Here is a 15,837-nt window from a genome sequence, read left to right as displayed (position 1 = left end):
AGACCCACGCAGTTCAAGCCTTTGTTGTTTAAGGGTGAACTGTATGTGATTCCTTATATAAAATGTCCAGAATGGGCAAATCTGTAGAGATAGAAAGCAGATTTGTGGTCACTTAGGGGCAGGAGGAATGGGGAGTGATACGTGACTAATGGGTACAGAGTTTCTCTCTTATTTTAAAGATTTTATTTATTTACTTAGAGAGAGAGAGAGGAGAGGAGAGGGAGAGGGACAAGCAGACTCCACACTCAGTGAGGAGCCCGACACAGGGCTCGATCTCATGACTCTGAGATCAAGACCTGAGCCAAAATCAAGAGTGGGACACTCAACTGACTGAGCCACCCAGGTGCCCCTAAATTGAAGTTTTTTTAAACGAGGATTGAAAAATATAGGAAGACTCCTCTTCCTTTTATGACTTATAAACATGAACAGGAAAGTGAAGACTGAATTGACTGTATACCCCAGCATTTTGAATTTCTTATATTGACTTGACAGTAGTAATTTAATGTTATTTGAAAACATTGACTTATATTATCAAAATGTTTTAAATACTATAGTATCTGATTATTAAAAAGTAATTTTATATCTGTTACTGAAGAAAATCCCTCAAGTATATAATCTTGTTTAGCGCATAGAATAATTTCAGGGCAGAAACATCTGACTTGCTCTCACTAGTCTGTCTCATCCATTCTGCTGTCTCTGAGAATAATGAGTTATTTTGCTTGGATTTGAACTTGAGGTTAGAGAGGTCTTTTGAAGCTATTTTTTCTAAGCTTTTATCTGAATTTCACTCATGTTTAAATTATTCATTAATTTTTCTAAAAAGTTATTTCTAATTTTAGATTGTGCTACCTCTTAATAGTTGCAGGTTTTAAGTTTATAAAGAAGCATTTTATTTTGCCATAATTTTTAATTTTTAAGCCTCAGGGTAGCACCCTAGGTCCATTGTTTTAGGATTTGGTGAACCAAGGTACTAGCTCACCCCATCATGTTTCACAATATTGTGTATCTTGTACATAATCATTCATTGACCAAATAGTTATGAGTGCCAGCCATGACCTAGATGGATGCCCAGCCTTGCCCTTGGTGAGCTGAACTCTGCTGGGGGAAGCCTGGCAGTCTTAATCTTGTAAGAATGTCCTCATGTAGCCATCCTTGCCTCGTTATCCTGGTGGTTACCTTTATGTGCATCTTTGTCACCTCTCTTGGGCCTTACTTATGGACAGTGATTGGCACTGTGCAGCTGTCAGATCTCTAGGTTTTGTGCCAAGGTGTGTTAATATTAGCCATGCCAGCTTTTGTGTGGTTGCTTTTTTAATGAGCCTGGCAAAAAAGATCCCATAAATATCCACAGTCACCTAGTTGATGTGGTTCACCTCCCAGTGACTTCATACAGATCTCTTTGTGTCATTAACTTTGAGAAATAAAATAACTAAAGCATCACTTAGTTTTCTGTTGTTGCAATAGTCTTCACAAGTCTAAATCCTTGCATTAAAATATTGTGTATGTTCTGAATACGATGCTTTCATTTATGCCTGAATTGTGATGAATATGCATTATTTAAATGAAGTATAAACTTTCCCTGGAAAATACTGATCAAATCAAATCTTGCTAATTTGATTTCCATCAAGTCCATGCCACTTTAAATTGCCTCAATTTGGAGAAGACTGAATTCTTAAAGGCGAAAAGAGTGTGAGTTCAGTTGTCTACCCTTTTTACCAATCTGCTTGGCTGCTTCTAAATTATCTTTAAAAATTAAGAAGTGTGGAAATTTGAGGACTGGTGCACAATTACTAAACAGTGCATTTTTTGAGATGACAATTTGAACGCTATGAATAACCATTCTGGGGGTATGTGTAGTGTCTCCCACTGAGCTCCCCCAAGTGCACTTAGCTGCCCTTTTCTGTTCTTGCCCAGTTCCCTATACATTTGTTGGAGCTCTTTCACGTGACCTGTGCTGTGTGCTGTGGTGAGTCCCTTGTGTGTCTCGTTCCCCCTGGAGACTACTACGGAAATGGGGCCTGTCGAGTGTAGTACCATTTGTTCTCAGTTGCAATATTTAAATCTCAGATGCCGCATTGTTGGAAATTGCATACAAAATCTGCTGATATTGAATGTTGTCTTTTTTTGCTAGAGTTTCCAGTATGGCTTCTGCACCAACTTCTAAGTATAATTCACACTCCTTGGAGAATGAGTCTATTAAGAGGGTAAGTTTTCAGATTTAATTTGTACCCCTTTCTCTGCATTTCTCTTCTCATATTTGCATATTAGGTGGTCATTTCGGGCTTATTGAATTATTAATTTCATTATTCACATAATGTACATTCTTAAATATATGTGGTTTTCTTTAATATCCTACTTTGTTCCAGAAAAGACAGAATGCCATATATGTGTTAAGTAAGTTTTGCATTTCTAAATCCTTTCACGTAACTTCATTTTTGAGAACCTTTGTTTTGTGAACTGCTGCCAGACATTATGTTTAAGATACTAGGCAATCTCTGGGCCTTAAAAGCTTTCTGAAGGAGATATTGGAAGGCCAAGGCCCACTGAGCAGGCTCTCACACCTTCCTAAATATTGGCCTTATTTTCTAATATGATGATAAAATAGTTGTATGAGCGAAACGAATACAGCGTCAAGAAAAAATTGTTCAAAGTATCGAGGAGAAAATTGTGTAATTAGAGGATGATTTTGAAACATATATTGAAAGGAAGGGGTGAATTTAAAATAAGCTTTATTCATGGCCCTTTGAAGCCTTGGATACATTTACCAATTATCCACCAGAAAGGTTCATTTACACTCCCACCAGCAGTGTACAGGGATGCCTAAGCAATCAGAAGGGAGCCAACTAGTGTTTTTTAATTTGTAGCTCCCTGAGTACTAATGAGGGTGACCTTTTTTTAAAAAATAGTGTTTATTATCCATTTGTATTTCTTTTTTGAAGTGGCTGTTCGTGTCCTTTGCCTGTTTGCTTTTTGGTGTGTTTCGATTGATTCATAAGTGTTCTTTACATATTATGATAATCAACTCTTTATAATATACATTACAGGTCTTTTTCCTAGCTTATCATTGGCCTTTTAATTATATCTGTGGCATTTTGATTTTGAAATATAGAGGTTTAAATTTTTTATGTGATCACATCTATCAGTCTTTTTGTATTTCATATTTTCTGCTTTGGGTGTCATGTCTACAACGACCTTTTTCATCCCCAAGATTTTATAAGTTTTTATTGTATTTGGTATCATTATGGTACAAGGATCAGTTCTAAACACAAGAGTTACTTCATGGAGCTAATTGTAAGTCCTTGACTCTAATATAAAGTATATCCTATGTTAATCCCATGTTATCTGTGTTAATCAAACATCTGTTTCCCTAATTTTGTGGTTGAATTGTACTTTCTTCTCCTGACCCCGAACTGTGGCCCTTAAAAGGTATACTGAGTATTACATCTGCTCGTTATACTTGTTTTTAGTTAGTGAGGGGCAGCGTTAAAGGATGCTGGTGATTTCTTTCCAGTCTTACCATTTATATAAGTTGTGTGGTTTCGCTCCCCATGGGGGAAGGCATTCCTGGCTGGCAACAATTGGTCTTGCCCTCCTAGTTAAAATGCTTAGCTTACAAGTACTAAAACATTGAAAAATGGTTAGGAATTTTCATTTTGTGCCTGAATAAAAATGATAAAACCATTAAAAATCCAGCAGAGCACCCAACTTTGACAACTTATATCTTACTTAAGTACACAATTCACAGTTCTCTTATTGCATAATACTTTACATTTGCATAGGCCTTGATAATTCACAGAAGTGTGCTTGTGCATTTTGTTTCACTTAATATTCACAAAAACCCTCTGTGGGAAGTATATACTAACTTCGCACACGAAATGATTGCCCTCCTAGTTAAAATGCTTGACCGCCCTTTCCTCTTTATATAGTGACCTATGCGAGGAAGGATCTCAGTAAAATAAGAAACCTGGTATGTTAAGAAGTAACATATGGGAAGATTCTGACATTATGGGAAGATTCTGTAATTACTGTTGTTCAGTTAAGGCCCCCTTGAAATGAAGTTTTCATTTCTGCTGTTAACATAAGATGACTAAATATTTAATATGGAAAAAAATGCCAAAGTATGCATGTGTCTATAGAATATGCTTAATATTGACTTTTTATCACTTTTCTGAACAGTGTTCACTGTAAAGCTCCTGGAAGGGGTATTTAAAAATCAATATTGAAAAGTGTGCTAATGTTATTTACAGACTAAAAGTTAACACAGCTAATGAATATTGATGCTAAGTTGTATTTTTTGGTCGTTTGTTTTTTTCTGTGCCACTTTTCTATAATGATAAATATCACTCTAATTTTTTTCTTTACAAAGTATATTTCTGGTTGGTTGTGTTCCAGGTTGCTTAAAAATCTGCAAATGTAATGTCATTCCTCTGATGCCCTGTTTCGTTTCCAGACTTCTAGGGATGGAGTTAATCGGGACCTCAGTGAGGCTGTTCCTCGACTTCCAGGAGAAACTCGCATCACTGGTAAGGGTCCTGTGAAGTTAGGATTTGCATTACTTGATGAGAGTCCCAGCAGGATCAGGTGGCTTCAATCCCTCTTTCTCTTTAGAACTCAGATTTAGGTATATAGGCTAGCTTTGTTTAAAAGTGTTAACATAAGGAGAACTCTGCATTAGTTTCTTGATCAGAGTTCTTTGAAGAGTTTCATGCTATCCAGGATAGTCATATTTTCCCCTCTGTACCCAAGACTGAGAATTATTTTGGAGAAAAAAAAAAGTGGATTCTCTCTCGAATGTCCTTATTGGAGCTCTAAGCTCTCATGGTTTGAGGTTTTAAGAACCAAGTAATAGTAAGGTTTTCCAGCCTAGGTTGTATGCCTTAAAATGATCAACCTAAAGACTTAACGTCTAAATAGTCTTCTCTTTGAAATATAGGAGACCATACTGGTTTATGATAGCTTTTGTTTGTCCGATAACTGGAGTTAGTAATATTGATGGAGTATTTCGATAGTAGACTTGTCTTTTTCATGATAAATTCATACTAAGAGGAAGGGATCTACTTTGGAAGGGCCAGGTCATTCTGGCTTAAGAATACAGGAGCATCTGACAACTTCTAAGCCAAATGCTGATGTTGTGGGCATTCACATTTTATATTAGGGCTGACACCCTTGCCTCAGATTACCATGTATTTGGTGGTGATACAGTTACCATTGTTTCAGGGAACCTTTTGGTTTGTTCACTAAGGTCTGGGTTGTTTAGCTTCAATGGCTAAAACATGGTGTAAGACATGGTGCCTTTGTGAGTTAGTTAGCCATGCACCATGAGAAACTCTTCTGTGTCCACAGACTTGCACACGATGCTAGTCTTGAAAGCCAGTGGCATGTGTCCATCCCAAATTCTGGATAAGAGCAAAGAGGATAGCTTACTTTGGGTGGCCTTCATATATGAAATTTTGGTGCTCTGCATCAGCATCAGAAGCTTAACTGAGGTAGTCCTGTATTGAATTAGCATGAAGTCACCTTACTGGGTATTTTTCATTTAGCACCCGAGGAGAAAGGGATTTCAAAATTGTTAAAAAGAATTAAAAGCCGTTAACACATTCAAGGACATCCTTGAAAGATAACAGAAAGATCTTTTTATGATAATAAATTAAGTCTCCTGATTTAGTCTCTCCTTATGTTTGAGTCTACTAAAGATGTACTATTCTCTTGGCCATCTGTTTTCTGTCCCTTAAATGATCGAAATGAGTCTAGCTAAAAACTCTTCTCTGGACTATTAGAAAGAATAGACTGTAGGAATATTTCTACCACTGACGTTTGTTTATTTAAAACATCATGATGTTTGCATGATTAGAGGTTGGCCAACCTCAAACCCTATCTGGCGGTTAGTCCACGAGACTCTCCTGCCTGAACGGCCATGCTCTAGTTGAAGTAGCTCCGTAGTTACCTTTACAACCACTGGGGGTAGCGGCAGCAGTCCCCACCTTCACTTCTGCTCTCTAGCTATTACCACCTTGCCCTCGGTGGTGCCAGCATTTTGGTTAAGCTCAGGGAAGCAATGCTGGTACCTGGAGGTGACCTGTGGCCCCACTTGACCTGGCACGGTAATGTAGAAACGTGGCCAGTGCCCGCCTTTCAACCTTTCCAGGGATCTTTTTTTACTGTAGTTATTCTTAGCCACGTAGTTGATATTAAATGAGTGCCATTTGTTGTGTATCTTGGTATATATTTCCATTATTTTAGGGTACTTTTTTTATCTTAATAGACAAAGAAGTTATTTACATATGTCCTTTCAATGGCCCCATTAAGGGAAGAGTTTACATCACAAATTATCGTCTTTATTTAAGAAGTTTGGAAATGGTAAGTAGAATCTAAGACCATAAAGATGACCCTAACTGTTAAAGATAATGCTAAACGTTGCCTGTGGATCAGATTAACATGGGGGATGTATTTGCTTTTCTCGGCTCTTAATTTTTGGCTTATGCAAAGCTCATTTACCACTAACACCTGTGTACGTAGGAATAGTGTGGATTTAAAAAGTAAGAAGTTTTAGCCCTCAGAACATAGGGGAGGCGTTGGTAACTGGACCCATTCGCTAGTTTGGAGAAATTAGTAGAGAACAGTGGTTCTTTACCAGAAGCACAGACGAGAACCACCTGGGGTGCTTAACAGACACTACAGATGCCCTAGATGTCCTGCGTCACAGTGTCCAGGCCTGTGGTCCAGGTATAGTCGTAAGTTTTAAGACTTCACAGAGGAGGATGCTGATGCGAATCCCTTGTTAAGGCCCATTGCTCTAGAACTTTCCAAGTGGTCAATCACAAAGTACTAGACAGCGGTTTAGCACTAGGATGCCAATGGTGTGGCTTAGTGCCAATCTACCTTTTCATTCCGTGGCCGTGAAATGTGTGCCATAGCATTTCAAGGCATGTAGCACTGATGGAACAATGAGATGGGGACGAGGTGCTCCTGAAGGGAAGGGATGAGTGAAGAGCTGCGTGGCTGTCGCCGAAGGACCTACGGTGCATACAGTGGGTCGCCATTGTCCAGGACAGCCTGAAGGGGCAGCTGTATTTGGGGCCAAGGAAGAATGGATAGGTCCAGGGTATGTGGAAGAGTAGCCCAACAGCAGTTTATACACAGGAGATGTAAAGAATGTTGGGGGAATGTAGCTTTTGTGTCATTGCTTTTACCCCATAATTTCCTTAGGACTGTGTTACTGACAGCTTGTCCTGATTAAATTGAGGCATATGACTAAGAAACATGGGCCAAATGGTGGTGGTACATCTAGATGGAGTTACAGACTGGATTAAAGCCTTGATACCAACCAGGAAGGGCGGTAACGAATGTCTTGCTGTATAGGACCCCTCCTCTGCAGTGTGTCTAATGCAATGCAGTTGAACCCATAGGAAGTATGCATGTCCCATATGTGAAAGACTGCAAAGTAGCCAATGTGCTAGACTACGCAGTTGCGATTTGAAACCGTCTTAATGGACTAGGATATTGGCAGGAAACTAATGATACATTTCATGTAGATAACATTTACTTTATACAAACCTGTTGTACCAACAAAGGATGGAGGAGGTCAGGTCTGTCTTAATAGGGGCTCAAGCTTATTTGATCCAGTAATTGGGCATGACCGATGACAAAGTTAATATCCCCGTAGACTTAACTAACAAAAGTATAATATAATGGCCAGCAAAATGAGACTGTAGTCCCATCTGAAGTGTCGTGTTCAAATCCAGGTGCCATGTTTTAAGAGGGACATTGGCAAACCAGCGAGGGTTCAGACAGAGGGAACCAGGCTTGTGAAGGGGCTGCAATATGAGCGATGATTGAAATAAGTGTTGATGATTCATCTCAAGAAAAGAAGACGGAAGGGGGAGGCATGACAGAGCTACCTTGGAATGTCTGAAGTGCCTTCTCTGGAGCAGGGATCAGACTCATCCTGTATGGCTCCCAAGGGTCAAATTGAGACAGATTGAGAGATTTTATGCTAATATATGCAAGAGTCATCAAAAATGAGAATTAAAGCAAGTGTTACCGTGCCTTTACCCTCTGAGACTCTTGGCTTGTTGGCCGGCCACGCATGCCCGGTTCCATTTTATGCTGTCACTGATGATGAACTGGGGAAATTTTTAAAACTGTGATGCCATGACAAGATTGTACGATCTCAACTGCATAAACCAAGCAAAACCTGTCTGTAGAAAAGAGGCCGGAAAGAAATAACAGCAGGCATGTTAGTACTTGGGAGATCTGGAGAGTGGACTTATGCATGCTCTGTTTTCTCCTCTCCACTTGGAATGAGCACGTGGGACTTTTGTAATTGATTGGGGAAGCACTTAGCAAGCTTTAGTTGGTTTTCATATGGCATAGTAGAAGGTGGGGATTAGCACCGAATGGGTGTATAAAAGGCCCATTGGACACTGACTACTAACTTGTTTCTTCTTCCACTGTTTTACATAAACATTTTGACCAATCGGCTATAACATTTAGTCCAAGTATAAAAGCAAGAAGCTAACGGCAGAAAACATCCTTTAAAGAAAGCCACATAAGTGGTTATGCAGAAGCCTCAAAACATAGTCATCATAGTGTTTCTTAAAGCCCTAAATAAGAGTATCAGTTGTGGATTCTGCTGCACACTGTGTGTTTGACAAAGAGCTGTCCTCTTATTGGCATTTTGAAGCGGACACCTGTTGGTTTCAGGTAGGTAAACACTGCTGCAGGAGCGTGGTCTGACACGGGAGTCCACAGTCCCACTTCGTTGAGGTGTCAAGGGCAAGGTTTCCTGCCCGCCCCGTTCCCCAGGACAGTAGAAGCACAGTGGTTGTTTCCTTAGACTGTCCCTGTGGCCCTCCTGCGTGGTCATCCCCCCTCTACTCTGCCCTGCATGCTGCCTCCAGAGTGATCCTCCTTAGAACTAGGCCGGCCAGCTTACTTCTCCAGTCTAAAACTCTCATTGGCTCCCTGTGGCCCACAGAATAAAATCCACTGTCCTTTACATGGCATAAAAATCCTTGTGACTTGTCTTGCTTCAGCTCCCGCCACTGCTGCCCATGCTGTTTGTCCAGAACCCACCTCAACAATCATGCCCTCTTCCGAGCCTCCTCCAGCTTCCCGTGAAGGAGCCCCTCCCTCTTCGTGTCCCCGCAGCCTTTTCCCACGCCTCTCCGTTAGCGCTTAGTGCTCGTGAGCACCCCGCCCCCCGCCACCAACACGCCCTCTTTCCTTTCCATGTTTGTTTGTTTCTCCTGAGCACTTGCCTCCGCCTCCTTTTTTATATATGTCACTGCTTCATCTTGTTCCTTGGCTGTCTGAGGACAGGGATGCTTGTCTGTCTGTCTCCCCACCCCCCACCCCCATGTCCCCTCAGTGCGGAGGGCAGAGCCTGGCACATTGAAGAAGTTCAGGCGGGCTGCTGAACGAAGGAACTCTCGTCTTTTTTCTTTGCTGCCATGTGTCTTTGGCCTTTACTAATGCTGAGTCTTTTTGGTCCAGTAGACAGTAGGCACTCAGTAAAAACGTGTTCTGTGAGTGAACTTGGGAGGGGACAGGCTTCATCGCTGTGCTTTGACTGCCATGCGGACCTCACTAAATTGTGGCATCTCGAATACCAACCGTGTTTCTGGAGTTTGGAAATGTCATAGCCCCCTTTTGACCTTGAGGGTGCTCAGGAATTTGGCGGGGGCATAGGACATATAGGACACGGGGGCATATTCTACAGAATACCCTGTAATCTGTAGACTACCAGGGGGAAGACTGCTTCAGCTTCCTTTCCAGGAACACTTTGGGTTCAGCTGCTATAGTGGGTGAGAAAGGCGAAGTAACCCTTTGTTCGTTCATGTGCTCATAACTTTATTCCGGAACCTTCAGCAAGCAGCACGGTGAACTAACACCGAGCTTGGTGAACGACACAGAGGCGAGTAATTGGGGTGTATTATTTAAAACTGCCTGCTGTGGTTGTGTAACACTGTGAGGTTATGAGGGAGACGGTGATTAGCCGAGTGATGGGTCCTAGCATGCTTTGTAGAGGAGGTGATATTTGAACCGAGTCTTGAAGAATGGTAACAATTTCCTGGACAGGAGGGGAGAGAGGGAGGAGCACATCAGGTAGAGCGTTTCCCTCGCACTTGTGTGATGATATGGAGAAGACCACATACTGTGGCAACAGCTGAGTGGTCTGTTGGAGCTGGAGCACAGGGTGGAGGGGGAGTGGGGTGGCAGGAGATGAAGCCGGAAGAAGAGTCCGCCCCAAGAGTCTCGCAAGTCACGGGTCAGCAGTGCACACCTTATGGGGAGGACCACATGTTGGATGTGGGTTTCTGGAAGGGACGTCCAGTTGCAGTGTGGCTGATGGATTAGGGAGGGGGACTGGAGGCAGGGAGAGCAGTGGAAAAGTTAGTTGTTCAGGTGGGCAGCCAGGGCCTCGCACAGTTGTCTTTGCAACAGGAGGTTCAGGAGCACGGGGTGGCCATTTGGAGGCGGGAGTTAGAGGAAGGACTCGAGTCGAGAATGATGCCTGTGATCCTTTGCCTTTGAAATGGACCTCACGGGAGAAGGAACACGTCGGAGATGAGTCCCTGGGGATTCTCGGAACATGTGGACTTAATAACTATACAGCCACTGAGTGGAGAAGTCTCCGAAGTATTTGGAAACGTGACTCTGAAGCTCGTGAAGTTGTTAGCACATCAGTGTTGGTGAAAGCCGCATACATCCATGCGATTACCTGAGAAGAAGATGTGACAAGGAGATGTGCACTGAGGCACACGAACATTCTCCCGGGGCGGGGGGGGGGGGGGGAGCCCCAGGGCCAACTGAGAAGACAAAGCAGGAGCGGTGGGAGCAGGAGAAAATCTGAGCAAAGACTTTGGTGGAAGTCGGTAGAAGAGAAAAGACTCAGAAAAGAAGGGAGGGGACCACGGACGAAATGCTGCAAGACTCAGCAGGATAGAGAATGAGCAGAGGCCACAGAGGGTGGTCATTAGGTCACTGGGAGCCCCTGTGGGAACCCATTCAGTGGAGACGCCAGTCTTAATTGTCTCTTGCTCCTCCTTCCACCTCCCAGGGGTCTGCACGCTTCTCTCTAGTCCTGCTCCTCCCCAGGGCTTCCTCTGCTCCCCGGCAGCAGTCTCTTCTGTCAGGAGAACGCTGCATGCTGGCCGCGCTCCTTTCCACACGCTGTCCCCCATCTGGCCACAACTGACAGAGCCATCCCCTAGTCACCCCTGGGCTTTCTTGGGTTTCAAGGGCTGCCTTTCTTCTGGCCCCTTTCTCATTTTTTTTTTTAAGATTTATTTATTTTTGAGAGCGAGAGCAGGTGGGGGGGGAGGGAGAGAAGGGACAGAGGGAGAGAATCCCCAAAAAGACTCTGCACATAGCATGGAGCCTGACGCAGGACTCGATCCCATAATCCATGAGATCATGACCTGAGCTGAAACCAAGAGTCTGATGCTCAACCTACTGAGCCACCCAGGCGCCTCCCCCCTTTCTCCTTTCTTACTGCCTGCTCAAGACCCTGGGCTTTTTGCCTCCCATCCCAGATGTGTGGGCCAAGGTGGGAGTCTTCAGCTCTTTCTCCCTTCCCAGTCCCTTCTTCTGGTGTTCTTACTTCTCGGGCTGGTGCTGCTTATCTCCCCGTGGCCCTGGGATCCCTGCCCCGTCCTCCTTCTCCACAGTCTTCACATGTGCCCCACCCTAGTCCAAGGTCTTGTCCTGGGCCATCACAGGGGCCACACATTGGCCTCCCTGCCTGCAGCCTCTCCCCACTCCCTTCTCTCTGGCTCCTGAAGTCCTCTTTATAGTTGCACCATCCCCGTGCTCAGAAACTCTCCGTGGCTCCTTTCCTCCCTCATGTCCTATGCCTTAGCCAGGGAGTTAGGGACGTGGCACCTTCCCACCTCTCTCCTGTGTGCCCACCCCACGCTCTGGCTCAGGTGTCCTACTCACTGACCCCTAACGAAGCCCTGTGCTTTCTCCTCCGGACCTTTCTTCAGGCCATTTTTTTTTTTTCGCCTAGAGCACCCATCCATCCCCACCCCATTTGAAAAATTATTTTGAAATATTTAAGATAGGAAGTTTATAAAGAATAACCTAAACATCTGTGGATCCACCACCCAGCTGAAGAAACCCCATCTCCCCTTTACCCCAGAGGTAATCCCATCTGAAAGTTGGTATTTCTCACTCCCCGTCACTCCACACAGCCCTAAACTAGAACGGACTGTGGCAGATGTGTGGTAGCTAGAGGAATGGGGGCTTTTAGGCCTTCCAACTGAGTGATGCTGATGAGATGAGAAACGTGTTGTGCACACACCTTTCATTTTCCGACAGTAAGTCAGAAACAGTGTGTTCTTTTTTTTTTTTTTTTTTTTTAAATTTATTTATTTGACAGAGAGAGAGAGAGCGAGAGAGGGAACACAAGCCGGGGGAGTGGGAGAGGGAGAAGCAGGCTTCCCGCGGAGCAGGGAGCCCGATGTGGGCCTCGATCCCAGGACCCCGGGATCATGACCTGAGCTGAAGGCAGACGCTTAACGACTGAGCCACCCAGGCGCCCCAGAAACAGTGTGTTCTTCCTGGATTCAATTCAAGGAGAAATCTCTCTAAAAGATAGGAACATAATGATTCCATTCTTTAGGCAGAATGTTACCCAAAGATTCTTTAGTACCATTTAAGACCCTCTATAAAGATGGAACACACATTCACCTGTAGTTCATAAAGGTATTTCTTTGAGGGACGAGAAAAATGAGGTCTGTTTACTTAGCTTTTTGATGGCTTATCAGTGTATAGACAGGGCTTGGAGAATTAAGATGGATGGATGGCTTGTGTGTCAATCAGACTGTCTGAAATATTCGGTTCTGAAATGAGCTTTGAGCAGGTGCTAGGTATCATGCCACTTAGTAGCTGGGCATCTAACAAGTATGGCAGCGCTTAGCTTCCATGGTCTCTCTCATTGGCTGCAAATGGAGCTGTGAGCCTTGAACACTACCCTCTCCCGTTATGGACATTCAGAGCCAGATCTGTATTCTTTCCCAGAGGGAAGGCCCATCCAGTTCATTATGAGGATGACCGACAAGGATACCTGTAGTATTTTTCTTTTCGTGAAAATATAATGGAGACTTTCTGAGATTGTCCTTCTTTAGGTTCTTCAGTCTAGTAGATTTAGCACCTCTTTTCATTTCAAGGGAGCTGAAATAATGCTAAAAAGACTATAATAAGACATCCTCATGTGTCTAAGTAGAACTTCAGTGGGAACATAAGATCCATACTATAGGTATTCTGTTAAAGTTCAGTCTTGAATCATCTCCTTATATTGCTGCTGCAAAATGAGTGCTGTTTTCAGGTGAAAACAATATCCACTGAACCTTAGGTTCCCTTGCCCCTTATTGCCATGTTGTTCCCAACTTGCCAACCCCCAAACTTGAGGGCCTGTGGGTGACTGGGCCCTGCTATGCAAGTCACATAGATTTAATTCATTAGTTCCTTTACAAGTGCAGGCTTTCAGACCTCAGGGTCTCCCCCTGCTTGGGCAATTCTTTTTAATATCTAGTTGACTTCTCCTTCCATCCCCCACCGCATCACTGGCCAACCCTCCATGTTCTTCAGCTGACCTCCTGTCTTGCTCTGCTGAACAGTTAAAACCCCTCCTCCTAAGCTCCCAGAAACCGCCCCCCTCACTACCTGCTACTGTCTGTTTTCACCCATGCTCTCCTCCTCCTCTCATCTGAGGGGAAGGGACTGGTTGCCTTTTTTCCAAAACAAAATTCCTCTACTTGAGCCTTGTCTCCTTTCCTCTTTTACTTCCTTCAGAGCCTTAGTGCCCCTTCGGTCATTCTGCGTCTTCCATCTGTGATTTCCATTGGCTCTTTTGTCCCCACCCCACCCTGCAGACCTGCTCAAGTCTCTGTGTCTTGGATCTCTGCTACCCCCCTCCCTGATAGTACCATCCTCTTTCTTCCCCTTCTTTACCAGACTTCATTTCATTCTTTATTCGTTGACCATTTGAGAGGCCGCTGTGTGCCGAGCACTGTGCCAGGCACTTGGATCTAGTGGTGTGCACGACAGACATGGTCTCTCCCTCATGAAGCTTTCGTTCTGATGGGACGGACAGACACTGATCAGATAATCATGCTGGGTATATAACAGCAAGTTGTGCCGAGCGTGAGTAACCCAGGAGCAAGTGGTACAGGGGTGTAGCTGTTTGAGGAGCCTGGGAAATTGTCCTGAGAAAATGATGTTTGACCCCTGGTCTGAAGAATGAATAAGAATTACCTGGATGCTTGGCAGGGGCTGGGTGGGGAGAATCAGCTGAGGGAACAGCGAGAGGCACGGAGACCAAGGGGAACATGAAAGGATGAGCCAGTCGTGGCTGGGTTGGGGCCAGGAGAAAGGTGAGGAATGGCAGGAGGGAGAGGAGGGTGGGCCCAGATGACTAAGGCCTTGTAGTCCCTGTTCAGGATGGAGGTGTTTGGAGTTGAGCAGTGAGAAGTTTTGGACATGATTTAAGCAAAGGAATGATAGCATCAGATTGACTTTTGTCAGCGATCACCTCTGCTGCTGTGTGGAGGGCAGGCTCTGGGGGAGCAGCAGTCCAATCAGAGAGACCGCTGTGCTTGTTCCAGTGGTCCAGAGAAGTTGGAGAGGGCTCGACAGGTTCAAGATTGATTTAAGAGGTAAATGTGCAAGATTGGATGAGGGATAACAGAGAAGGGGACGTCAAGGAGGACTCCTAGGTTTCCAGCTTTTGTAACTGGGCAGATGGAGCACCAGCCACTGAGATAGGAAGATGGAATTTGGAGAGAGAAACATCATGTGGTTCGTTCTGGACATTTTGAGTTTGAGGGGCCTTTGGAATCTCTCCCAGTTCTGTAATTCCAGCTGCCTCCTGCTTATCTGTACTTGATTAATTTATCATAACCTCCAAGCCTGTGTATCTCAAAGTGACAGTGTTAATCTTTCTCCAAAACCCCTTTCTGGGTTCTTCACATCTCTTGTCTGGGTCTAAATCAGAGTCATTGCCGATGCTTCCCCAGTGGCTCATTTTCTCCTTCTTTTGCTTCCCACCTAGGTCACTCCACTCTCAGGTTCTCCTACCCTCTCAGCTTGCCCTAAATCATTAGCTTCCAGAGTCCCAAGGAATGGGCATAGTCCCTTCCTTGCTACCGCACAGTGCTCAGGACTGCCAAAGGAATCTTTAAAAAGCACCGCTCTGTCCTTGTACTCCTCTTCAGAGAAACACATTCCATGGATCCCAGTCACCCTGATCCAAGCCCTGGGGTGCTCCCCGGGGAATTCCCCTGCCGTCCTGTTTTAAACCTGATCCACTTGTTTTTTGTTTTGTTTTGTTTTTCATATATAAAATCCCCATACTTTTCCACACGTGTAACTAATGTCACTGTTAACTTGTTTCTGGAAGGTAAATCTACATCTGCTGTTATTCCATTCTATAAGGATCATCTTTAACATTGCCATTGCACAGAACCTTCATGAGACCCAGTCAATAGGAAATTGTTCTGCCCTCCTCTGACCTCTCATCCCATTAGTCTGGACGTGGGTTTTGTCTTGCTGTGATGGCATTGTGGCTCTTTGGGCACATGTGTCCTATCTCCCATCAGGGCAACACTTGCATCTTATTTATCTCTGTGGTTCCTAGCGTCCAGTACGGTTTCTGCTACTCAGTATGCACTCAAGAGAGAGATGGTAAATGAATGCATCTTTTTTAGATTGTTCTGTTTACTTCTCAACTATTTTAGATCCTTAGAGGTATAGAATTTTGAGTTAGAATGGACCTTTGAGAATTCTTAAATATTTAACAATATTCAGATAGTAACAACTCAGGTTTCTACA

General features: G+C 44.0%; 1 protein-coding gene across 3 annotated transcripts in view; it reads left to right on the top strand.

The window, feature by feature from the left end:
- The window catches only part of MTM1 (myotubularin 1), a 95,165-nt gene that overhangs the window by 21,046 nt on the left and 58,282 nt on the right, over positions 1-15,837 (top strand). For all 3 annotated transcript variants that reach the window (XM_032397429.1, XM_032397428.1, XM_032397427.1), the window contains exons 2-4: positions 2,132-2,204; positions 4,451-4,523; positions 6,263-6,357. In XM_032397429.1, the coding sequence (XP_032253320.1) occupies positions 2,142-2,204; positions 4,451-4,523; positions 6,263-6,357 (231 nt within the window). In that variant the 5' untranslated portion in view covers positions 2,132-2,141. The remainder of the gene's footprint in view (positions 1-2,131; positions 2,205-4,450; positions 4,524-6,262; positions 6,358-15,837) is intronic.

The sequence above is a fragment of the Phoca vitulina genome, unplaced genomic scaffold (assembly GCF_004348235.1).
Source record: "Phoca vitulina isolate PV1807 unplaced genomic scaffold, GSC_HSeal_1.0 scaffold99, whole genome shotgun sequence".
NCBI classification, from domain to species: domain Eukaryota; kingdom Metazoa; phylum Chordata; class Mammalia; order Carnivora; family Phocidae; genus Phoca; species Phoca vitulina.
Note: the sequence above shows the minus strand (reverse complement) of the source record. Positions and strands in the feature narration are given on the sequence as shown.